The 26,790-nt window shown below is 43.4% G+C and overlaps 1 protein-coding gene across 3 annotated transcripts in view; it reads right to left on the minus strand.

Annotated features, from left to right (window-relative positions):
* pde8a (phosphodiesterase 8A) overlaps nucleotides 1–26,790 on the minus strand; it is a 123,777-nt gene that overhangs the window by 60,178 nt on the left and 36,809 nt on the right. For all 3 annotated transcript variants that reach the window (XR_013573470.1, XM_078530159.1, XM_078530160.1), the window contains one exon: nucleotides 2,741–2,797. Coding sequence is in view for 2 of the 3 variants with exons in the window: in XM_078530159.1 (XP_078386285.1) it covers nucleotides 2,741–2,797 (57 nt within the window). In the remaining variant the exon portion in view is untranslated. The remainder of the gene's footprint in view (nucleotides 1–2,740; nucleotides 2,798–26,790) is intronic.

Genomic DNA, 26,790 nt, shown 5'->3' on the forward strand with positions numbered 1-26,790 from the left:
CCCAGAGTCTGCAGCCCTGGTCAGGTACCCCTGCTGAGCGTTGGGAGGAGTCTCAGGTTCCCTCACTGCAGCTCAGGCACCAAACTTCAGAATATCTGAGGCGGCCAATTGCAGCACAGCCTCCACAGGTCCCAAATAAAAACTTTAGTGCACGAGAGGCTGATGCTGCACAGGTTGGGTGTCCCATGCCCTCAGAGGAACTTGGCTTAGGAGCAGCTAGTGAAACCAGGAATATCACACTCATCACCTGAGGATGTGGGACCTTCCCCAGGGATGTTGATATGGACCCCACCTCAACAGGAAATATTGCTTTCCCTTATAGAGAGCAATCCTGGGAACAATTTCCTTTAATTTCCGAGAGTTGGGGTTTCTATACTCTTCCCCTACCCCAATGCTCCCCTCACCCATGGCCAGATTTGCTGGCCTCTTTCTAATGGCAGGGGCCCTAGGTGGCACGCATTGCTACAAGGGCCCCAACACTGGCTGATAAAAAAGAGAATACCCTCCGATCCCCTGTACTTCAGTGGGGTCAACAGCAAAGGGATCTCAGGCACTTACCGCAACACCTATACTCAGATCAGCCAGAGCCTGTTCCTGCTGTGTTTCTGGCCGCAGTATATATAATGCTGAAGTTAATATGGGATCAGACACAAAGCAATTCCCTATACTTCAATATTAATTTAGCTGTTCCTAATACTTGTGTAATTGCATAGCTTTAGTCTCCATACCCAAGGATGTGTTTTCCTTAGATAGAGTGGAACAAAGTTTGTTAGATTGATACCTGGGATGAGGGGTGTCCTATGAGGAGAGATTGTGGCAGAAAGTGCCTACACTCTATAGTTTATAAAAAAAAGAGGTAATCGCATTGAAACATAAGATTCTGAGGGGGCTCAAAAGGGTAGATGCCGAGAGGCCATTTTTCTGGCTGAAGAGCCAGGAATTCGGGGATAGAGTCTCAGGATAAAGGGTTGACCATTTAGGACTGAGATGAAGAGAAACTCCTTCATTCAGAGAATTGTGAATTTTTGGAATTACCTACAGCAAATCATGAGTTTATTCAAGGTCGAGGTCAATAAATTTTTGGATTCTAAGGGAATCAATGATATGGGTGTCATACAGGCAATGACCATCTCCAACAAAAGAATCTAACCAACTCCCCTTAACATTCAACAGCAATGTTATTTCTGAATCCCCACTATCAATATCCTGGGGGAAGGGGGTACCATTGACCAGAAACTGCACTGCACTAGCCATATAAACACTCTGGTTATAGGAGCAGGTCAGAGGCTGGGAATTCTGAAGCAAGTAACTCACCCCCTAACTCCCCAGATCTTGTTCACCATCTACAAGGCAGAAGTTAGGAGTGTGATGGAATACTCTCCACTTGCCTGCATGTGTGACTCCAACAACATTCAAGAAGCTCGACACCATTCAGGACAAAGCAACTCACTCGATTGTCACCCTATCCACCATCTTCAACATCCACTCCCTCCAACACTGGCACACCATGGCTACAGTGGGTGCCATATACAAGATGGACTACAGAAACTTTCCAAGGCTCCTTAACAGCATCTACCAACCTGCAATCACTGTGAAGGAACATTATCACCTGCAAGTTCCTCTCCAAATCACACACCACACTGGGCTAAAATCCTGGAACTCCCTTCCCAGCAGCAGTGTGTGTGCCTCTACCACAGACTGACACCAACATCCTTTGATTCAACATGGCAGCCCACCATATTCTCAAGGGCAAACAGGGAAACCAATAAATCTTGGCCTTGCCAGCAATGTTCACATCCCATGAACAATATATTTTTTTAAAAAGCCAGGTGGAAAAAGAGTGGTGGTCAAAGGTCAGTCCTGATCTTAATGAAGGTCTCGAGGGGCCATATGGCATACTCCTGCTGCTATTTTATGTTCTTATACAATGTTTGCACTTAAGGTACTGGAAAATCTTGTTTCAGGTTTAAACACAAAGCATAATGATATTTTTGGCTATATTCCCACCTTCGCTACTTGTATCCTGCAGAGACTCCAGCTAAAACAAATGGAGCTGAACTCAGAACTCCTCCAGAAGGAGTTCACTCATGGATCTCACAGCCAAGACATCTAGGGTGATCTAGGGAACACACTACAGAAAGGTCAATGCTCAGTGGGATGTCTCAATGTCTGGCCCATAAATACCACCTGAGAAATTTATACAAAAAAAAAGTGAGCACAACTACTTACTTCCCCTAACACAACCACCCTGTTTCTCCAATCCCAGCATTTCCAAACTGAAGATCAATTCAACCACAATAAATTTACTGAGCTTCTATATAAGATATAAAGACAAAGTTACTTTGTCCAGGATGTTTCACTTCAAGAGGGAAGAATCCATTCAAAATTTCCTCACATTAGAAATGGTGAATGGCACTATATATCCTAATACCTCAAAACCAATTTTACCTGGAGTGCATTGATCACAGTAATCAACTTGTATCATCAGATTAGACCAGCAGAAATTTCTGAATAACACCTTGTCGATACCATATAGTAAACACTTACATCAAACTAATTGGCTCTTTGGACAGTTAAATGTAACCATACACTCAAAGTTCTTGTACATGCCAGTTATTTTGTAAATTCTAACCCACAGTATTTCAGGCTTCCTTGCTCTAAATAAAGCTATGGGGTTGATCGAGATCTCCACTTCATGAACCACACTATTTCTCAGCATCTTCAGCTGCATCAATAATACCTGAATGGGATCCTGATGGATCTTCATTGGTCCAAACTGAACTTCAGTCACTGCTCCCTGCAGAGTGAGGGGAAAAAAATAGAATTAGAAACACATCTCTTCACTTCATATAAACCTGCAAAATTACAACAGATGTTGGCCCCTAATCTTTTTATTTGGGGGCCAGACTTAAAACCTAGGCAAGAGGGAGGGTGATTAAGTTATTTTTGGAGTAGGGAAAAGGCAGAATTGTGTCAGGGAAAAGATAGAATTCTGTCTCAGGGCAATTTTAAACCTTAAGACAGTTGGACAGAGCAGTGTTCCACTAACTGAAAGGTTCCCAAGGGAATTGGCTTTTCCCAAGAGGGTGAGCCCTTCATCTCAACTTTGTTTCAAATCCATCTCAGACTAGGCAAGTGCCCGTTTATTTTGGATCCACTTCCTAGATACACTCAAATCCATTCCACCACTTCCCATCCACAAGGGACTCTGTTCAGGGAGGGCTGCAGGGTGTGGGCAGTACTCTGATCCTCAGCACAAACTGGAAACCCACAGAGACTCGAACCAACACCGCTGATAAAGTACAATATCCCATTTGCCCACATAAGCCTGCTCCCACAAAGACCCTGGAGAATACAAAGCTACAGCAGAAATGTACAGAACCCTACCAAACTACTCAACAGTAAATACTAGGTTAAAATGTATGCCCATATACGAATTAATGCATTTATTAATTATTAATTTATTTTTACAACAGGGTTTACACAAAGACTGAATTATTAAATAATTGTTTTTCATGGAAGTTTTTTAAAAATCTGTAAACGGATATATTTCGATCTTTAATGAAAGTCAGTCTTTGTCAGTGGCCATTGAAAGTTCTCGAAGCAAAGCTTTGCAGACGCTGGAAATCCAAAAAGCAAAAATTGCTGGAAATACTCAGCAGGTGTGGCAGCATCTGTGGAGAGAAAAACAGAGCTGACGTTGAAGGTCCACATCCTTTGATTTGATGAAGGGTCATAGACCAGAAACATCAACCCTGTGCCTCCATCCACAGATGCTGCCAAATCCCCTATTTCCAGTAATTTTTGTTTCTTTTATTGAGGTGGTATCAAATCCAAAGGATTAAAAGAGCAGACTCCATCTCAGCGAGTTATTGATATCCAATTTTTAAAAAGTCAGAATTTGATTTGACCTGCAGCAAGCTCAGAGTACATATGAATAAAATTATCAACATTCCTCGATAAACCAACCCAAGTTTACTCAAACTGAACTGAAGTCAGATTAAAGCCACATGTTCCTCATTAGCTCAGTAAACTAATGTTTAGTGGTCAACAATTTTAACTTCATTACACCTGCATTCCCAGAATGACCCAAAACAGTCAGAAGATACATTGTGCTTCATGCCAGTATTCTTGGCTCTTAAAGTTATATTTTAACAAGGCTTTGCACGTGACAAAACACAACACTAACAAGGGGAGCCGAAGGAAGAATGTGGTGGAGATTAAAGAGAAAACAGCTGAAGAACTGAATGGACAGAGGGGTTTTCTGGAGGTTATTGACCGGGGATAATAAAGCAGTCTGGCAACACGGTTTTGGGAAGAAAGCTCCAGAACATTGGGGCATACGGAAAGATCAGAAAGAGAGAGGAATGAGAAACAATCCTGTTAGAGAGTGGATAACACGGTGGGGTTCACTAGGCACAGGGACCCAGAACAGTTTGGCATTGATGGGGGTGGTGGGTTTGCAGGCCTGGTGAGGTGAATCGAGTTCTGGATTAGCTGAGGTTTAGGAATGGTGGAGATGAGGTGAACATCTGAAAAATCAAACCCTAGCGGTGGAATGTATTAAAGTTTTAGCAGTACAGGGGAGCATGGGGTGCCCTAGGTAACAACCCTTAAAGGTCATAGTGCTGTGAACTCACTTAAAAGATAATGGAGTAGTCACAGCATCTCGATTACAATGAAAATTCGTCTTTTGAAAGCCCTTGGGTGGCCAGTGACGATGTGTGGCTGTGAAAGCTGCACCATCAAGAAGTGACAAGACTTGAGTACTAACATTTGAAAGGACACAGACGGATAATATGTGTATCAAGGACAGCCAAGTAGACAAACAAGAAAGCTGGTGTTAAGAGAGACTTGTTTGAGGCAGTGATATCAAGGAAGCTCTCATATGACATGTGATGCGAACAGAAGGGAGTGTTGGAAAAAAAGGTAATGCAAGGCCAAACAACTGGAAAACATGCACAAGGAAGGCCCAAGAGGGCATGGAAGGATAACATCAGAACGTGGACTTACCTCTCAATGGGGCTGGCGGTGAGGGCAGCAGAGAACAGAAATTAATGGAGAAAGATTGTTCATAGTGTGGCCAACCCTCAGAACAAGGACAGACGAAAGGCAGGCAGACAGATAACAAACCAGATCTGGGGTCAAAATGCTCAGAGCGAAACAGGCTGCGTGGTTACATATGAGCGTGTGAATTCGGAGCAGGAGTAGGCCACTCAGCCCCTTGAGCCTCCTCTGCCATTCAATAAGATTGTAACTCCACATTCCCACACCACCATTAACCTTCCACACCAGATTCAATCACTGAAACCCAGTTCTGTGCTCCAACCCATTATACTGTGGCCACCGCTCAAAAGTGCAACCTCCATTATACTGGAGAGGTCAAACGCAGGTCAGGCTACAGCTTTGTCTAACACCATTTTACCTGCAAATGTGGCCCAAAGTTCTCCATCACTGAATTCAAAGTTCCAATCCAGCTCTAATCTTTGGTCTTCCACACTGTTCCCACTAAACTCACCGTCACCTCATCTTTCAAATAGCCATGTTAGCTCAATAAGCTATTAAAGAAACATGGCTTAGAGGGACAGGAATGGCAGCTCAACATTCCTGGTCACAGGGTTTTCAGGCGAGATAGAGGGGATAAAAAGGAAGGGGGGGACGATTTTAGCTAGAGAAGCAATTACAGTTGTGAGGAGAGATACGTTAGAAGGGTCGTCAATTGAGGCCATATGGATTAAGCTTAGGGACAAGAAAAGGGCAGTCATAGTATCGGGAGCGTACTATAGAGCCCAAACAGTCAGAGAGAGATAGACGAGCAAATGTGTAGACAAATCTCTGAGAAGTGCAAAAACAGTAGGGCAGTAATAGTCTGGGATTTTAACTACCAATATTAACTGGGATCATTTTAGTGTGAAAGGAATGGACAGAACAGAATTCTTGAGGTGCATTCAGGAGAACTTTTTTGGCCAGTACGTAGCAAGTCCAACAAGAGAGGGTGCGGTTCTGGACTTAGCTTGGAAATGAAGCTAGGCAGGTGGAAGGAGTGACAGTGGGAGAGCATTTCGGTGGCAGTGATCATAATTCAGTTAGTTATAAAATAATTAGGGAAAAGGACAAAGATAAAACAGGAATTAAAGTTCTAAATTGGGGCAATTTTACTAAGCTGAGTGATTTAGCAAAAGTGGACTGGAAACAGCTACTTGAAGGCAAATCAGTGTCAGAGCAGTGAGAGGCATTTAAAAGGGGAGATTCAAGGGGTTCAGAGTAAACATGTTCTCACAAAGAAAAAGGGTGGGACAGCCCAATCTAGACAAGGAGCTTACAGGGTAAGATGAGGCAGAAAAGGGAAGCTTATGTCTGACAGCAAGTGCTCAATACTACAGCAAGCCAAGAGGAGTCTAGAAAGTGGAGGGGTGAAATCAAAAAGAAAATTAGGAAAGCAAAGAGAGGACAGAAAAGAATATTGGCAAGCAAAATCAAGGTGATCGCAAAGATGTTTGATCAACACATTTAAGAGTAAGAGAATAATGAAGGAAAGAGCAGGGCCCATAAAAGACCAAAAAGGTAACCTGTGTGTGGAGGCAGAAGATGTGGGTTCTTAATGAATACTTTGCATCTGTCTTCACAAAAGAGGGGGACGATGCAGATATTGTAGTTAAGGAGGAGGAGTGTGAAATATTGGGTGTAATAAACATTGAAAGAGAGGAAGTATTGGCAACCTTGAAAGTGGATAAATCACCAGGGCTGGAAGAAATGTGCCCCTGGCTGTTAAACTAAGCCAGGGAGGAAATTGGAGAGGGTCTGACCATCATTTTCCAATCCTCACTGGATACAAATGAGGTGCCAGAGGATTGGAGGTCTGCTAATGTTGTACTTTTGTTTTAAAAGGGAGCAAGAAATAAACCGAATAATTACAGGCCAGTCAGTCTAACCTCAGTGGTGGGACAAATTATTGGAATCAATTCTGAGACACAGGATAAGCTGTCACTTAGAAAGGCACAGATTAATCAAGGACAGTCAGCATGGATTTGTTAAGGGAAGATTGTGTTTGACTAACTTGGTTGAATTCTTTGAGAAGTAACAAGGAGGGTTGATGAGGGTAGCACAGTTGATGTGGTCTACATGGATTTTAGCAAGGCTTTTGACAAGATCCCACACTTGGCAGACTGGTAAAAAAATAAAAGCCCATGGGATCCAAGTGAATGTAGCAAGTTGGATACAAAATTACCTCACTGGCAAGAAACAAGGGTAATTTTTGACAGGGGTTTTTGTGACAGGAAGGCTGTTTCCAGTGGGGTTCCACAGGGCTCAGTACTGGGTGCTCTGCTTTTTCTGGTATATATTAATGATTTGGATGTAAATGTAGGGGGAATGATCAAGAAATTTGCAGATGACAAAAATTGGCCGTGGTTGATAACGAGGAGGATTGCTGTAGGCTGCAGGAAGATATCAATGGGCTGGTCAGGTGCGCAGAAAAGTGACAAATGGAATTCAACCCAGAGAAGTGTGAAGTGGTACATTTGGGGAGGTCAAACAAGGCAATGATTACACAATAAATGGGGGAATACGGAGAGGTGTAGAGGAAGTGAGGGACCTCAGAGTGAATGTCCACAGATCCCTAAAGTGATAAGGTGGTTAAGAAAGCCTATGGAATCCTTTCTTTTATTAGCTGAGGTACAGGATATAAGTGCAGGGAGGTTATGCTGGAACTATATAAAACACTAGTTAAGTCACAACTTGAGTACTGTGTGCAGTTTTGGTCACCTCATTACAGAAAGGATGGAATCGCACTAGAGAGGGTTTGGAGGAGATTTACGAGGATGCTGCCTGGGCTGGAAAATTGCAGCTATGAGGAAAGATTGGATAGACTGAGGTTGTTCTCCTTGGAACAGAGGAGGCTGAGGGCAGATTTGATTGAGATGTGCAAAATTGTGAGGGGCCTGGATACAGTGGATGGGAAGGGCCTATTTACTTTAGCGGAGAGGTCAGTGACTAGGGGGCATAGATTTAAAGTGATTGGTAGAAAGGTAAGAGGGGAGGTGAGGAAAGATTTTTCATCCAGAGGGTTGAGAGAGTCTGGAACTCTCTGACTGGAAGGGTAATAGAGGCAGAAACCCTCAACTCATTTAAAAGGTGTCTGGACGTGCACCTCAAGTGCTGTAACCTGCAGGGCTACAGACAAAATGCTGGAAAGTGGGATTAGTTTGGGAAGGTCGTTTTTGGGCTGGTGCAGACATGATGGGCCAAGTGGCCTCTTTCAGTGCTGTAAACTTTTTATGATTCTATGATCCAAGAGCCTTTATACTGACTAAATGTCAGGCCATAATTCCAGCTCCCACTTCCTCTCCAGCAACTGGTGTTGAATGTTGTGTTGCTGATTCCATGCCTGCGATGAAAAGAGAAAAGGAGAAATGGGCCAGCACAAAGGGTGGGTACCCTCAGTCAGAACGGCAGGCAGTGGATCAGTCTGCAACCTTGTGGCTTTTATCAGGCTGGAGCTTGCTCCAGGTCACCAGCTTTTTCTTAATATATTTTTTATCTGCCTAGCCCCCTTCCTTCAGCTCCTCAGTTCTCCAAAGGTTCTGCATCTCTCATAAATCCTCAACTTCTCTCATTGTGCCTCTGTCTCAATATCATTTAAACATCACTTGTTTCCCATTTAAACACTTTACAGGATATTCTACATCCTCCCTCGTACGTTTTAACCTTTTCCCCCTTCTTCTATCCAATTCCAAATGCTGCTCACGTGTTTCGTTTCTAGTTGTGAAATGTCTGCAACTGAAATATCAGGTCTGCTGCCTCCACAGATGCTGGTTGAAATGCTGGTCATTCAACACTTTACTCTCTCATCACCTGCACGAGCACATCACCACAGCCAGCAAGCAAACAGGAACAGTAAGCACCCTAACTTAGCTTGATGCTCCACCTGAGACAGCTTGCACAACACGGACTAAGAATCAGCTACTCACTGTCTGAACCAGCTGAGCCATTGAGGGGACCTCCATTTTCAGTGTAATTCTCACTGTCCATCAGGATTAGAACTAGCAGCAGTCAGATCTTCATCTATTTGCAGCTTTAAACATACGCACACACTGCACGTGGAATTTACTCCCAATCAACTAGGCTGTGATAAACTTACAGACTGTGATAAACCTACATTAACGTCACAGCCATTAATCATCTTGTGCAAACACTTTGCACAAAGCAATCGAGCAGCAAGTCCCCATCTGCATACAACTACTGAAAGTGATCAAATAAAACTCAAGAAAACCAAAGCCATGTGGAACTGTGCCCTGGCTGAGATCACTGGGCAACAATCAAGCAAGTCTCATACAGTGGCTGCCACCAGACTGATACCACAGCAGCTAACAATGCAAATATCAGGGGGTAACCTCACTCAGGGCAATTCCACTGAGTGGTTGTGCCACGTGCTTCTGTAATTATTAATTCATTGCTAGGATACTCTCACAACCACCACCATGTATCTGGAACAGACATTTGTTGAGATAACTGGCAGTGGTGTACATAGAATTGCAGACACAAGTGTGGATATGTGGAGAATAATGCATCAGGTTGGAGTTAAAGCAAAAATCTCACATTTACATAGGGTGCTTTTTTTAAAAAATATATACAGCCTCAGGATATCCAAATGCTGTTCACAATCTATTAAGTGTTTATGAAATGTAATCACTGTTGAAATGTAGTAAACACAGCATCCAAAATACACACAAGGTTCCATAAACAGCAATGAAATATTGACCAGATAATGTTTTAATCATGTTGGTTGAGAGATAAATATTAGCTAAGGCATCAGAGAACTCTCCTGCTTGTTATACTCCAGAAAGCTGGTTGGTGAAGAATGATACTGGAGCTAATCTTTGCTCAATCTAACATTTACAGAGTGAAACATTACAAGCATACTTCCCCTAACTCAGCCACCAGCTCTGTATCAGTAAAGTGTCCCTTTATTATATCTGCTGTGAAACCCCAATGTCTACCAGCTGCACTCAATTAAACACAGTTGATAAACACTCAACACTGCTCTCCTCCAAATAGTTCCATGGATCTGTTACATGCACCTATTAGGCCACCTCAAGTTAATATCTCATCCAAAAAAGAAGTTTGCCTCCCCTCCCCAGATAATGCTGCAATTTTAGACGTGGGAGTCTCTCACGGAAACACAGTATCTTAAAGGTAGCATGAACTAACTAAGCAATCAGAGCAGGCGCAGTACGATTAGAACCGGTGAGTAATGTGAACTGTACATACCACAACATGCATTCATCAAGGCCAGCAAATTAGAGTGTCAGGGGGATGGGAACCTGAGCGAGGAGGCACAAGAGAGGGAAACAAAGATAGAAATGAAAGACAGGAAAGTAGAAAGCAAAGGTGGAAGGCAGAGGAAACAAGGGTTAGCAGCAAATTGGGCCATAGTACAACAAAATTGTGTAAAAATGTTAAAAAAACAAGTCTAAAGGCACTGTATCTGAATGCACGGAACATTCACAATAAGGTAGATGAATTAACAGCGCAAATAAATGTAAACGGGTACAATATGAGTGTGATTACGGAGACATGGTTGCAGGGTGACCAAGGCTGGGAACTGAAAATCCAAGGGTGCTCGCTATTTAGGATGGACAGACAAAAAGGAAAAGGAGGTGGTGTGGTGTTGTTAGTTAAGGATGATAGTGTGATAGTGAGAAAGGATATTGGCTCAGAAAATCTAGATGTGGAATCAGTCTGGGTGGAGCTAAGAAGCAACAAGGGGTGGAAAACATCAGTGGGAGTTGTCTATAGGCCTCCAAACAGTAGTGATAGTGATAAGGCAGGGGATGGCATTAAACAGGAAATTAGAGATGCATGTAACAAGGGTGCTACAGTAATCATGGGTGACTTTAATCTACCTATAGATGGGCAAACCAAATTAGCAATAATACTGTGACAAATGAATTCCTGGAGTGTGTACGAGATGGTTTTTTAGACCAGTATGTTGAGGAACCAACTAGGGAACAGGCTATCCTAGATTTGGTTTTGTGTAATGAGAAGGGGTTAATTAATAATCTTGTTGTGTGAGGTCCTTTAGGGAACAGTGACCATAACATGATAGAATTTTTCATTAGGATGGAAAGTGAAATAGTCCGATTTGAAACTAGGGTCCTAAATCTTAAAGGAAACTATGAAGGTATGAGGTGCAAGTTGGCTGAGATAGATTGGCAGTGACTAGTGGGGTACAGCAGGGATCAGTGCTTGGGCCCCAGCTATTCATAATATACATCAATGGTTTGGATGAGGGAATCAAATGTAACATTTCCAAGTTTGCCGACATGAAACTTGGTGGGAATGTGAGTGATGAGGAGGGTGTTAAGAGGCTTCAAGGTGATTTAGACAGGTTGAGTGAGTGGGCAAATACATGGCAGATGCAGCATAACGTGGATAAGTGTGAAGTTATCCATTTCGGTAGGAAAAATAGAATGGCAGAGTAATATTTAAAGTGTGATAAAGTGGGAAATATTGATGAACAAAGGGACCTGGGTGCCCTTGTACACCAATCACTGAAAGCAAGCATGCAGGTGCAGCAAGCAGTTAAGAAGGCAAATGGTATGTTGGCCTTCATTGCGAGAGGACTTGAGTACAGGAGCAAGGGTGTCTCACTGCAGCTGTACAGGGCCTTGGTGAGACCACAGCTGGAGTAGTGTGTGCAGTTTTGATATCCTTACCAAAGAAAGGATATATTTGCCACAGAAGGAGTGCAGTGAAGGTTCACCAGACTGTTTCCTAGGATGGCAGAACTGTCATACAAGGAGACATTGGGCTGACCATACCTTTATTCACTGGAGTTTAGAAGAATGCAAGGAGATCAGAGGAGGGTGTGAGAGGGGGTCCCTAGGGCAGGGAGTCAGCTACAACTAGAGGATCTAGTCTATCTAGAGGATCTAGCATCTAGTCAATACTCAAGAAGGAGTAAGGGTAAAATAAAAGCAAGGGTCCGTATTCTATTTAGTTAAGAAATGTCTGGGGAGCTCAGTCCTGTGATTTGCACATCCTGCACCATGTGGGAAATCCTAGATGCTCCTGGTGGTCTGGATGACCATGTGCGCAGTAGGTGCCTCCGACTAGAGCAACTTGAGCTCCGAGTTTTGGAGCTTGAGCAGCAGCTGGGGGCACTACGGTGCATTCATGGGGCTGAGAGATTCGTGGATAGCACGTTTCAGGACGTGGTCACCCCACAGCTTAAGGAAGTGTAAGCAGAGAGGGAACGGGTGACCGCCAGACAGAGGAAGGGGACCAGGCAGGTAGTGAATGAATCCCGAGTGCATCTCGCTCGCAAACCATTTTTCAGCCTTGAAAAACTGAGAGAGTGACAGTTCCGCTGTGGAGGCCAACCAGAGCCAAGGCTATGGCACTGTGGGTGGTCCAGCTGCACAGTGGGGTGGGGGGGGAAGAAGTGTGGAAGGGTAATAGCAGTAGGAGATTCGTTAGTGAGGAGAGTAGACAGGCGCTTATGCAGCCGTAGACGTGACTCCAGGATGGTATGTTGCCTCCTGGGTGCCATGAAATGGCTGCAGGACACTATGAAGTGGGGGTTGGAGGGTGAATTGCCAGAGGTTGTGAAACATGTTGGGACCAATGACATTGGGGAAAAGAGAAATGAGGTCCTGCAAGCAAACTTTAGGGAGTTAGGTAGGAAATTGAAAAGCAGGATTACTTCCATTGCCACGCAGTGGTGAGTATAGGAACAGAAGGATAGAGCAGATGAATGCGTGGCTAGAGACATGGTGCAGGAGGAAAGGCTTTAGGTTCCTGGGGCATTGGGACCATTTCTGGAGGGGGTGGGACCTGTGTGAGTTGGACAGGTTACATTTGAACAGGAACGGGACCAACATCCTCGCGGGGAGGTTTGCTAATGCTGTTGGGGCAAATTTAAACTGAATTGGCAGGGGGATGGGATCCTGAAAAGTAGTTGAGAGAGGAAAGAAGCTGAGATGGAATTAGAAGTTAAAACACTAATAAGCAAATCTGGAGGACGGAGGAAACATAGGCTAGATAAGAAAGAAGTGAGATTAGCAAGGCTAAATGGAATACATTTTAATGCAAGGAGCCTGAGGAATAGGACAGATGAGCGGAGGGCACAGATAGGCACGTGGGAGTATGGTATCATAACTAGGGCCGAGACTGGGCTAAAAGGGCAGGATTGGTAGCTCAACATTCCAGGTTATAGGATGTTCAGACGAGATAGAGAGGAGGATATAAGAAGAAGAGCGGGGGGGAGCGTCAAGGAATCAATTATAGCAGTGAGGAGGGATGATATCTTGAAAGGGTAATCAAATGAGGCCATATGGAGAGAAGTAAAAAGCACAAAAGGGATCAGAGGGACCTTGGTATGCATATCTACAGATCCCTAAAGGTAGCAGGGCAGGTAGTTAAGGTGGTTAAAAAGGTATATGGGATACTTGTATTCTATGCCTCGGCTAATAAAGGCAAGAGCAGGGAGGTTATGCTGGAACTGTATAAAACGCTGGTTAGGCCACAACTGGAGTGCTGCATGCAGCTCTGGTTACCACATTATAGGAAGGATGTGATTGCACTGGAGTGCTGCAGAGGAGATTTACCAGGATGCTGTGAAAGATTGGATAGGCTGGGGTTGTTTTCCTTGGAGCAGCGAAGATTGAGAGGGGACCTGATAGAGGTGTATGAGATAATGAGGGGCATAGATAGGGTGGATAGGAAGGCAATTTTTCCATTAGTAGAGGGGGGAAACAATCAGGGGCATAGATTTAAGGTAAGAGGTGGAAGGCTAAGACGGGAGTTGAGGAGAAATTTTTTCACCCAGAGGGTAGTGGGAGTCTGGAACTCACTGCCTGAAAGGGTGGTTGAGTCAGAAACTCTCATAACATTTAAGTAGTATTTGGATATTCACTTGCGTTGCCATAGCCTCCAGGGCTATGGGCCAAGCACTGAAAAATGGGATTAGTGTAGTCAGGTCCGGCACAAAGACGATAAGCCAAATGGCCTCCTTTTGTGCTGTAAATGTCTGAGATTCTATCTCATTGAAACATATAAAATTCTGACAGGGATGGACAAACTGCATACAGGGATGATATTTCCTCTGGCTGGGGGAGTCTAGAACAAGGGGTCACAGTCTCAGGATATCGGGTAGGCCATTTAGGACTGAGATGAGGAGAAACCTCTTCACTCAGAGGGTGGTGAACCTGTGGAATTCTCTACCACAGAAAGCTGTGGAGGCCAAGTCATTGAATATACTTAAGAAGGAAATAGATAGATTTCTGGACTCTAAAGGCATCAAGAGGTATGGGGAGAATGCGACAAAACGACGTTGAGATAGAGGATCAGCCATGATCATGCTGAATGGTGGAGCAGGCTCGAAGGACCGAATGACCTACTCCTGCTCCTATTTTCTATGTTTCCATTTGGGCTGCACCCATGTTGGCACCCATTACCAAGGGTTTCATGCAAAATAAAAGCAGGGAAAGATCCCATTGCAGTTTCTCCAATTCTGACCTCTTGTCTATCCCTGATTTTCTTTGGCTACCTAAGCTTGAAGCTCTGGAATTCCCTCCCTAAATCTCTCCATCTCACTCCCCCCTTGAAGATGCTCCTTACATCAAGGCTTTGGATCATCTGTCCCAATATCTCCTGTAGCTCAGTGTCAAGTTTGGTCCCACCATGCTCTTGTGAAGCAGTCTGGGATGCTTTGCTACGTTAATGGCACTATGTAAATATATGTTGTTGTTGTTTATTGTAGCTGATGCAAACATCATTCATGCACCACATCGCATCCAATTTTAGACTACACAAGAGGGTTAAGAAATTGCCAGGTTAAAGTGCAAAAAAACCCCAAGTTATGTAGTTTTCCTCAAAAATGTTTTACATTTACATTTTTAAGAAGGTCTGTTTATGTTGCAACATTCCACACTGGATATGCACTAGGCTGTTCTACTGCACGATTAACAACTGGGACATCAACCCAGCTGATTTATGAGGAATTATCCATAGTTCATTGCTAGGAAATTAAGTCCAGTGCACAATGTACATGTTAATATTTGTTCAGTACAAAGTAATTAGTAATATAAAATTTAAGACCAATCCTGGCCCATGCTTAAAGAAATTCAACAGTAATGGGTTACGCCAACCTTAGACCTGTAGAGGATGATAAATCATTCCCATCTGAAATGATCAGATATGTTCAAAATCTCCTGCATGACCAATTATGAGCAGGCAGAATAAAAGCATAGTCACAAATGCAGGTCATCCTAGACTTAAGGATTATAGTAATTGCCAACAGGGTCAATTGGACAACACTCTGGATCATCGTAAAATCCACTTGAAATCCGGTTCAAAACCTTCCAAATAAGGACACGAACACTGACCAATGGAACCTCGTCCAAATTATGTGGTGGCTTTTATTATATTTATAGCATTTTAGGATTCCTAATAACCCCATAAACTATTAAAGGAATAACTAAATTTACTCGGTTGAAAAGAACTTAACTGATCAGCATTTGCAAATTCTGCTTACAACCTCCAACTTGCAAACTCGCTCAGTCAGGACCTTAACTGAAATTTGAGGGAACTTCTTTAAAGTGAAACATCAATGCTAAGTGATACAACATCTATAAATTCCTATAATTAAGCAAACACATTATTGCTATAATGGTTTACAATGATCAGCTCCTGCGTCTGCAAACACAACTAAAATGAAATAAAGAGACTTGCAGTTAAGATGGTAGAATCAGCCCAGACTGCAGGATCAGATGGTCATATCACTGCATCCTCGGCTCTGCCAGTACACTTCACCTTTCCACATCATTCAAACTGTGTTTTTTGTCCAGGAAGGAAGGCTTTGGTCCTTGGTCATACCCAATGGTTCAAGCTCTCACTTGGAATTCACAGTATTTGACTCCTCAGATATCAGCCTTGGCTCACGAGGAGCACACCACACAAACCCATGGTAACCCACTCAGGTTTTTGCAGAAAATAAAATCTCATGTATAGGGGGTAACATATTGGCATGGATAGAAGATTGGCTGGCTAACAGGAAGCAAAGAGTAGGCATAAATGGGTCTTTTTCAGGTTGGCATGATGTAACGAGTGGTGTGCCACAGGGATCAGTGCTGGGATCTCAACTGTTTACAATTTATATAAATGGTTTGGATGAAGGGATTGAAGGGATGGTTGCCAAATTTGCTGATAACACAAAGATAGGTAGGAAAGCAAGTTACAAAGAAGACATAAGGACGCTACAAAAAGATATAAATAGGTTGAGTGGGCAAAGATCTGGCAAATGGAGTATAATGTGGGAAAATGTGAAATTGTCCATTTTGGCAGGAAGAATAAAAGAGAAGCATAATATCTAAAAAGGAGACTGCAGAGCTGAGATGCAGAGGGATCTGGGTGTCTTAGTGCATGAATCACAAAAGGCTAGTATGCAGGTACAGAAAGTAATTAGCAAAGCTAATAGAATGTTACCATTTATTGCGAGGGGAACTGAATACAAAAGTAGGGAGGTTATGCTTCGGTTGTACAGAGCACTAGTGAGACCACATTTGAAGTACTGTGTACAGTACTGGTCACCTTATTTAAGGAAGGATGTAAATGCATTAGAAGCAGTTCAGAGAAGGTTTACCAGACTAATACCTGGAATGGTGCATTGTCTGACGAGGAAAGGTTGGACAGACTAGGCTTGTATCTGCTGGAGTTTAGAAGAGTAAGAGGTGATGTGATTGAAACAGATAAGATCCTGAGGGGTCTTGACAGGGTGGATATGGAGAGGATGTTTCCTCTTGTGGAAAAATCTAGAAATAGGGGTCACTGTTTAAAAATAAGGGGTCACCCATTTAAACCAAACATGAAGCTAAATGTTTTCACTCATAGGGTCGTGAGTCTTTGGAACTCTCTTCCTGAAAAGGATGTGGAAGCAGAGTCTTTGAATATTTTTAAGGCAGAGCTAGATAGATTCTTGGTACGCAAGGGGGTGATAGGTTATCGGGGATAGGTGGCTGCAGATTTGACGTTACTGTCAGATCAGCCATGATCTTATTAAGTGGCAGAGCAGGCTCAAGGGCCTGAATGGCCTCCCCCTGCTCCTTGTTCATATGTTTAGGCCACCGCTCCCAGGGTGACTCACTCAGTCAGCCAGCCACTCCCAAAAAAAGCCACCCCCTTACCACCTCCCACTCCCAGGAATTTTACCACACAATTTCTAAATACTTTGATTGAGGATAATAATATAGATGTGTTTAAGGGCATGGGAGGGAGAAGTGGGTAGAGGGTATATTGCCAGCATGGACTGGTCATGCCACATGGCCTGTTTTTGTGCTGTACATCCTATGTAACTCTATGTTAATCTGGAATGCTGCCCATTGTTCTTCTGTACCATTCAACAATCTTTTAATATTCCAGGCACAGTTAATTCAGCTTCACAGGGCCTCACTGATGCATCACTGCCATTATGTTGACATGTACTCCATCAATCTGATAAGTTTGTCTTTGAAAGTGCTTCTAGAGCAGTATTGGCAGTGACAAAGGGTTTATTCAGTTAATGCACTCTGAATGTCCTTATTCTCCAGTTAATGCACTCTGATCTTTCCCTGACTCACATTGAACAGATCATTGTGGTACTTGTTGCTTGTAAGCATGGCCTGCATTGTCATTTATTATGCAGTATTAAATCCCTTCAGCACATATCATGGCATTCCGTCCATTCCCAAAACATCCTGTTTCTCCCAAAGCTGGGAATTGCATCATCTGCAGCTCCAGACATTCTACTTGAACCAGACTGACTGACAGAGGATGTGGGAGGGGGTAAATCACTGGTCACAGCTCTACAATTACAAATCTATTTTTGAAACCAAATTATCTAATTTACAGTTTTTGTGTTCCATAAACTTCTCCTTCAAATGACAAAGCACTTTTACCTGTCTTTGAAAAGTTAAAATATAATATTCACCAACTCAGACCCATATGAGACGGAGTTCAGTGAGTTTGAGGTGATGAGATTTATATTCCCTCACATTAGGAAATCACAGCTTGAGAAAGTGACAAAAGATATAAGTGACTTTACATGAGCCTCAGGAATGGGGTAAAAAGTTATTGTACAGATTGCCACAAAACATTGTTTGGAAAAAGAAATAATATGGTTTTGTTGTTTGAGAGATAGGAGGTCTTGAGCTCATTGTCTCAGTGATGACATTCCGCAGGATGAATATTAATAATAGATGTTACCAGAACCTCTCATATTTCATTCCTGCTATTTTGAATTTTTTGATCATATTTGCAAGGGCAAATTTATTGTGAGCTTCACCAGCAAAAACACACAACACAGCCGTAAGGCCGATGCAGAAATGTCAGACGTGTCAGCTTGGCTCAGGTTGGAAGATCACAGGTTCAAGTCACATTACAAGAGAGGAACTTCTCAGTGCTTCACAACAAACTCATTCCCTCTGTAGTGTAGTCACTGGTCCTGTGTGACAAACATCAGATAATTTAGCCCCGCTTACAGCAATGTAATAATGACCTGCAAACGTTTTTGTGATACTGATTGAGGGGTAAATGTTGTCCAGGACACCAGGGGGAACTCTCTTGCTCTTCTTCCGATAACAGAGGCGCAGGTTGTATTCTTGCAGTCCAGCCAACTCGTGGAAGCCTATTTGGCAGTGAATGTTCCATCCTGTTTTGTATCTTCAGGAGAGTTTCTGCCAATTTTCCATCTACTTGTTTCACAGTTTTTGCATGTCCAGTCAAGAGGTACATGTAGCTCCAGGTTAATGTCTCATCTGAAAGACAGACTATCCAATAGTGCAGCACTCCCTCAGTACTGGTAACTTGAACCCACAGCCTTCTGTCTGCGATGTAAGTGTACTACCAGTGAGCCATGCCTGACATCTCTCTCCTTTAACTCCTCTCACTTCCTCCAAATAAAAGGTGTGGCTATGGGTACCCGCATGGGCCCCAGCTATGCCTGTCTCTTTATGGGGTATGTGGAACATTCCTTGTTCCAGTCCTACTCCGGCCCCCTCCCACAACTCTTTCTCCGGTACATCGATGATTACTTCGGTGCTGCTTCATGCTCTTGTCGGGACCTGGAAAAATTTATTAATTTTGCTTCCAATCTCCACCCTTCCATCATCTTCACATGGTCCATCTCTGACACTTCTCTTCCCTTCCTTGACCTCTCTGTCTCAATTTCTGATGATAGACTGTCCACCAATATCCATTACAAGCCTACCAACTCCCACAGCTACCTCGACTACAGCTCCTCACACCCCGCTTCCTGTAAAGACTCCATCCCATTCTCTCAGTTCCTTCGCCTCCGTCGCATCTGTTCTGATGACGCTACCTTCAAAAACAGCTCCTCTGACATGTCCTCCTTCTTCCTTAACCGAGGTTTTCCATCCACGGTCGTTGACAGGGCCCTCAACCGTGTCCGGCCCATATCCCGCGCATCCTCCCTCACGCCTTCTCCTCCTTCCCAGAAACATGATAGGGTCCCCCTTGTCCTCACTTATCACCCCACCAGCCTCCGCATTCAAAGGATCATCCTCCGCCATTTCCGCCAACTCCAGCATGATGCCACCACCAAACACATCTTCCCTTCACCCCCCCCTGACGGCATTCCGTAGGGATCGTTCCCTCCGGGACACCCTGGTCCACTCCTCCATCACCCCCTACTCCTCAACCCCCACTTATGGCACCTCCCCATGCCCACGCAGAAGATGCAACACCTGCCCCTTCACTTCCTCTCTCCTCACCGTCCAAGGGCCCAAACACTCCTTTCAAGTGAAGCAGCATTTCACTTGCATTTCCCCTAACTTAGTCTACTGCATTCGTTGCTCCCAATGCGGTCTCCTCTACATTGGAGAGACCAAACGCAAACTGGGCGACCGTTTTGCGGAACACCTGCGGTCTGTCCGCAAGAAAGACCCAAACCTCCCTGTCGCTTGCCATTTTAACACTCCACCCTGTTCTCTTGCCCACATGTCTGTCCTTGGCTTGCTGCATTGTTCCAGTGAAGCCCAACGCAAACTGGAGGAACAGCACCTCATCTTCCGACTAGGCACTTTACAGCCTTCCGGGCTGAATATTGAATTCAACAACTTTAGATCTTAAACTCCCCCTCCCCCCATCCCCACCCCGTTTCTTTCCCTCCCCCCCCTTTTTTTTTTCAATAATTTATATAGATTCTTCTTTCCCCACCTATTTCCAATATTTTTAAATCTAAAACTAAAACCTTGTTAGTCTTTCCACCCCACCCCCACTAGAGCTGTATTTTGAATATCCTGTCTTCCATTCTTAATTAGCACTTTTCTCAGACAAATGTCACCACCTTCGACACCTCTTTGACCCTTTTGTCTGTGACATCTTTTGATTATCTGCTCATCTCCACAATCACCACACCCTCAATGTGTCTCTCCCCCCACCCCCCCCACCCCACCCACCTTAAACCAATTTATATTTCCCCCTTCTTCTAACTATGCTTCAGTTCTGCCGAAGGGCCATGAAGGCTCGAAATGTTAACTGATTTCTTCTCCGCCGATGCTGCCAGACCTGCTGAGTTTTTCCAGGTAATTCTGTTTTTGTTTTGGATTTCCAGCATCCGCAGTAGCTTTTAGCTTTTTGTTTTTATCTTATGAGGAACCTCCTGGATCAACTTCCCTGTATTAGTGCTTCCTGCCGTGCCATTCATCCAGCCTTTCACATGTAATCATACGCTCTACTTAGAATTTCACTGCATAAAATTACCAAACACATCCTTGTTGCTGCCTGAATTATTCATTTAGGGATGAGAAAGAAAGGAGTGCCCATTAACTTGATTCTTTAAAGCATCTCAGTCACAATCTGACAGGGTACACTGCACATGTTGACAGCACAATACCCCTTCATTGTGAACATATAAAATTGTGAAGTAGATGGAAAATTGGCTGAAATTCTCCTGAAGGTACAAAACAGGATGAAGCAGACACTGCCAAACATGCTTCCATGAGTTGGCTGTACAACAAGAATTATCCAGTAATACAAATAAAGCATCTGGAATATGGCACCTCCAAAGGCATTGCTTTAAAGAAGGACAGTTCACATTACCCAATAATAATGCGACTGAATTATCAAGACAGCCCTTAAATATGCTGCAAAGAGCACAGAAGTTAGAAATAATTATTTTGTACTTCAGCTTCAGAAAAACAACTTCAAGATGGATGCATTTCCCCTCCTTCACTACACAAAGCTGTAGCTATGTGTGAGGATAACAGAACATGGAACATTGTGGGCGCTCAGCCGTGGGAGGAACAAGAGATACTGGGTGTCTTCCTACCACTCACAGGGAACACATTCTCCATGCTGTTACAAACAACCCACTTATACAGGAACCAGCATACCCCCATAACCCCTCCAACCTTCTCCCTCCAATTTGCAAAGTTCAAAGGCACTCTCATCCAACTCAGATCATTCCCCAGTGTCGTACATTTAATTCTGTTTACCAACTAGCGAGTGAAAGAATCCTACAGTAAGCCAAGCTCAGATATAGCAAAACTGTTGATTAACCTATAGCAGCCATGTGCAGCAAGCAGGAAGCAACAGAGAATGCAGCTAATAAAAACAAAAATAGCTGGAAAAACTCAGCAGGTCTGACAGCATCTGTGGAGAGCAACACAGTTAACGTTTCGAGTCCGTATGACTCTACATCACGGACTCGAAACATTAACCCTTGTCTTCCTCTCCACAGATGCTGTCAGACCTGCTGAGTTTTTCCAGCAATTTTTGTTTTTGTTTCAGATTTCCAGCGTCCACGGTATTTTTCTTTTACCTTAGAGAATGCAGCTCGGAAGTCTACATTTTGAATTGTGATCATAGTTTAAAGACAGAAAAAATGAAGTGAAAGCAGGTTTCACCTCAGCAAGCAATTCTTTTGAAAAAGCATCAGTGTCAATCTAACGGAGTTTGCAAACCTGGACTTGCTCCCAGGCACCACCCCCATAAACGTAGACATACATCCAGGGGAACCACCCCACTTCACTTCCTCCCCCACCCCCAACCCTCCCCCCCCACTCATGCCTCCCCATCCCCCCAGCAAAACACAGCTAAGTTCCCAGTGCAGTTGGCAGCAAGAGTCTGGTTCAGGAGGGGCAGCAATTTTGGATTTCAGTATCAGCTGACACCAGGAGGTACAGAACTCATTTTTACTGATGACCCCTTTTGATCAAAATCCAGATCAGTCAGTGGGGAGGGAAAAAGGGGGTGCCAGCCACAGCATTATGTGCTAGCAGTGGCATCTGTTGACAATCTAAGCACTTGCGTCAGTAGAATGGCTTCATTCCAAGTCTAACAGGCAGCATGGCGGCTCTCCAGGAACTGTGGGTGAGGGGGAATAAAATGATGAGACTATCCCTGGTACCTTCTATGACAGTTCTTCATTTGTTTGTAGAACAAATTTTAATGAAAATCCTGCATGGGGGAAAATTCCCTTTTAATTTCTTTTTAAAAAACATTCTTGTGCTCTGATTAAAAGTCAAATTTATGCCAATTTGCAAAGAATTGTAGATAATTTTGTACTGTGGGGAGACAGAGAACTGGGTCAAGACCATCCCAAACTTTTACACCTATTAGTTTATCAAAAATTCAGGAGCATTTTTAAAAGGTAGATGGCACACTTTGTTTGCACTTTTAGCAATGTGCCAGGGTAGAATCTGGAAAGCACAAGGCCCTGCTCCCCTGACGTTAGATATACCACTTCAAACACCTACTGTTTGCCAAGGGCTAAATGAATAAGCAGCTTCCCAAGCTAAAAGCTCCATCCAGGCCAAGTCCTCAGCACCCTAACAAATTGAAATTATATATACTAGTTCACCTCCTGTGGCATTAGTCACAATGAGGTCAAAGTCAAGTGTAGGCTTCAGGGTTAAAAGGCTGGGGGGTAATGGATCAGGGTGTGCACCTCATCAGTCCCCTTTTCAAGTTCTACATTACTATTTTTATATAACACTTTCATTCCATGCTATTCTAGTTAAAAATATAAACTTGTGGCAATTTGGGAAAGAGAAATGCATGATTGGTTAGAGGACTGAAATTCATATTTCAGGTGAAATTACAGTACAACCACTACAGAGGGAGCACCCATTATAAATGTGGACATAGGAATCGATGGTGGAAAAGGTGGCAGGAGATGCACATAGACAATTTTAATTTTAAAACTAGTTGATGTCCTGTAATGAAGAATATGATCCTTCTTTGTCTGTGCTACTTCTCTCTGACTTGTCTTTTACTTCCTTTTCATTATTCCTCTTCAAAATTGCTCCAATCATTTTACTTCTGTCTCTGTCCTCTTTCTTTCTAGTGAGAGGTGGTCACTGTTATGGCAAGGAAGGAAGCCAATGGCCATAAGCTTCATCCCATCACTCCCATTAGTCCCTAGCCCTTCACATTCCCACCACTGCTCTTCACACCAATATCTATCCCCAACTCATTCTTTTTGACCTATCCATTCAACTCCTTAATCCCTCCCTTGCTCCACTTTACCCTCAATTTAACGTCTTCTCTTCACTTGTCCCCTCCAGGTATAGAATGTGAGGGGTCTCCTCAACCTCAATGTGGGCTCCCTTCACCTCCCCCCCCCACTTCATTTCCTATCTACTTCCCTTCAAAATTTAATTAGTCTTTTCTAAAAGACACAAAAGTCAAGATAAGGAAAGACACATTCACAACTGTTAGCAATTAAGATGTCTGTATTCTAACTGTCAATAAAACAGTTAACTTCAGAATTTAATGGATCAGAATTTACTGCCAAAATAATGCCAAGTCGAATGCACACGCCATTGCCAATGTGTAAAGCAGAGCTAGCAAAAGTGATCTGGCAATTTAGGTAAAGGGATGGGTCAATAGAGACATTTAAGGGGATATTTTAGAATACACAGAATAGATACATTCCAATAAGAGAGAAAAATTCCCAAGGGAGGACCCACCATCCGTGGTTAACTAAAAAAGTTAAAGAAAGTTAAAAACTTAAAGAAAAAGCATATAATTGAGCAAAGAAGGGTGGCAGGTGAGAAGATTGGACAGAATATAAAAACAACAAAGCATGACTAAAAGATTAACGAGACAAGAAGGAAACTACAGGCCAGTTCGCTTCACATGTCAGAGAAAATGTTGAAAGATTTTAGTAAAGAAGTTACAGCAGGGCACTTGGAAAAATTCAAGGCAATCAGGCAGAGTCAACATGGTTTTCTAACAGGGAAATCATGTTAACCAATTCACTGGAGTTCTTTCAAGAAGTAACATGTGCTGTGGACAAAGAGGAACCAATGGATGTACTGTACTTAGATTTTCAGAAGGCATTTGATAAAGTATCATATCAAAGGTTATTGCGGAAAATAAAAGCTCATAGTGTAGGTGGTAACATATCGGCATGGATAGAAGATTGGCTAACAGGAAACAGGGTAGGGTCATAAATGGGTCATTTTCTGGTTGGTAAGATGTAAATGGTGGTGTGCCAAAGGGATCAATGCTGGGGCCTCAGCTCTTACAGTTTATATAAATGATTTAGATGAAGGGACTGAAGGTATGATTGTTATATTTGATGAGGCAAATTTGATTGATTGAATTTTTCGAGGAGGTGACTAGTTGTGTAGATGAGGGTGGTGCAGTTGATGTAGTCTACATAGACTTCAGTATGGCTGTTGATAATGTCCTGCATGGGAGAATGGTCAAGAAGGTAAGAGCCCATGGGATCCAGGGCAATTTAGCAAATTGCATCCAAAATTGGCTTAGTGGCAAGAGGCAGAGGGTGATGGCCGAAGGTTGTTTTTACGATTGGAAGCCTGTGACAAGTGGTGTACCGCAGGGATTGGTGCTGGGACCCTTGCTGTTTGTAGTCTACATTAATGATTTAGACGTGAATTTGGAGGTATGATCCAGTAAGTTCGCAGATGACATGAAAATTGGTGGTGTCGTAAATAGTGAGGGGGAAATCTTTAGAGTACAGGACGATATAGATGGGGCTGATAAGATGGGCAGAGCAGTGGCAAATGGAATTTAATCCTGAGAAGTGTGAGGTGATGCATTTTGGGAGGACTAACACAGCAAGGGAATGCACAATGAATGATAGGACCCTAGGAAGTACAGAGGATCAAAGGGATCTTGGTGTACATATCCAGAGATCCCTGAAGGCAGCAGCACAGGTAGATAAGGTGGTTAAGAAGGCATATGGGATGCTTGCCTTTATTAGCCAAGGCATAGAATAAAAGAGCAGGGAAGTTATGTTGGAGCTGTATAAAACGCTAGTTAGGCCACAGCTGGAGTACTGTGCGCAGTTCTGGTCGTCACACTATAGGAAGGATGTGATTGCACTGGAGAGGGTGCAGAGGAGATTCACCAGGATGTTGCCTGGGCTGTTGTGTTTCAGCTATGAAGAGAGACTGGATAAGCGAGGGTTGTTTTCCTTAGAGCAGAGAAGGCCGAGGGGGGACCCGATAGAGGTATACAAAATTATGAGGGGCATAGATAGGAAGCAACTTTTCCCCTTAGCAAAGGTGTCAATAACCAAGGGGCATAGATTTTTGGTGAGGGGCAGGAAGTTTAGAGGGGATTTGAGGAAACATTTTTTCACCCGGAGGGTGGTTGGAATCTAGAACACGCTGTCTGAGGGGGCAGTGGGAGGACTAACAGTAGAGGCAGGGACCCTCACAACATTTAAGAAGTATTTAGATGAGCACTCGAAAAGCCATAGCATACAGGGCTACAGGCCAAGTGCTGGAAAATGGGATTAGAATAGATAGGTGCTTGATGGCCGGACGGACACGATGGGCCGAAGGGCCTGTTTCTGTGCTCTATAACTCTGACTCTAAAGGTAAGTAGGAAAGTAAGTTGTGAAGAGGATATAAGGAGGCTACAAAGGGATATAGTGATAGTGAGGTTCTGCTTCAATTATTCAGGGTATGGTTGAGAACACATCTGGAGTATTGTGTACAGTACTGGTCTCCTTATTTAAGGAAAGATGTATACGCACTGGACACAGTCAGGCAAAGTTTGCCAGGCTAATACCTGGAATGGGCAGGTTGTCTTATGAGGAAAGACTGGACAGGCTAGGCTTGTATCTGCTGGAATTTGGAAGAGTAAGAGGCGACTTGATTGAAACATGTAAGCTCCTGAGGGGACATGACAGGATGAATGTGGAAAGGATGTTTCCTCTTGTGGGAGAATCTAGAACTCAGGTTCACTCTTTACAAATAAGAGGTCGCCCATTTACGACAGAGATGAGGAGAATTTTTTTCTCTCAGAGGGTCATGAGTCTTTGAAACTCTCTTCCTCAAAAGGCGGTGGAAGCAGAGTCTTTGAATATTTTTAAGGCAGAGCTAGATAGATTCTTGATAAGCAAGGGGGTGAAAGGTTATCGGGGGTAGGCAGGAATGTGGAGTTGAGGTTATAATCAGATCAGCCATGACCTTATTGAATGGTGGAGCAGGCTCGAGGGGCCGAGTGGCCTACTCCTGCTCCTAATTCTTATGTTTGTATGTAAATTATGCCAAATTCAATGTGTACACCATTGCCAATGTGCAAATCATCCAGAAAATTGTGGCAAAAAACAGATACAGTGGGAGTGTGAACCACCCATAAGTCGTTAGATGCTTTTGTCATTTTTTTTTTAAAAAACTGGTTTTCAAAGGAACATTCAACATAAAAACAACATTTTGAAATATGTCCTCTATCTCTTTCCAATAACAGAGAGAAACTACTGAGCAAAGACCGTTCGGAGCCAAAGGAAAATCCTCCGTCAGTACAGCA

The sequence above is a fragment of the Cetorhinus maximus genome, chromosome 26 (genome assembly GCF_964194155.1).
Source record: "Cetorhinus maximus chromosome 26, sCetMax3.hap1.1, whole genome shotgun sequence".
Lineage (NCBI taxonomy): Eukaryota > Metazoa > Chordata > Chondrichthyes > Lamniformes > Cetorhinidae > Cetorhinus > Cetorhinus maximus.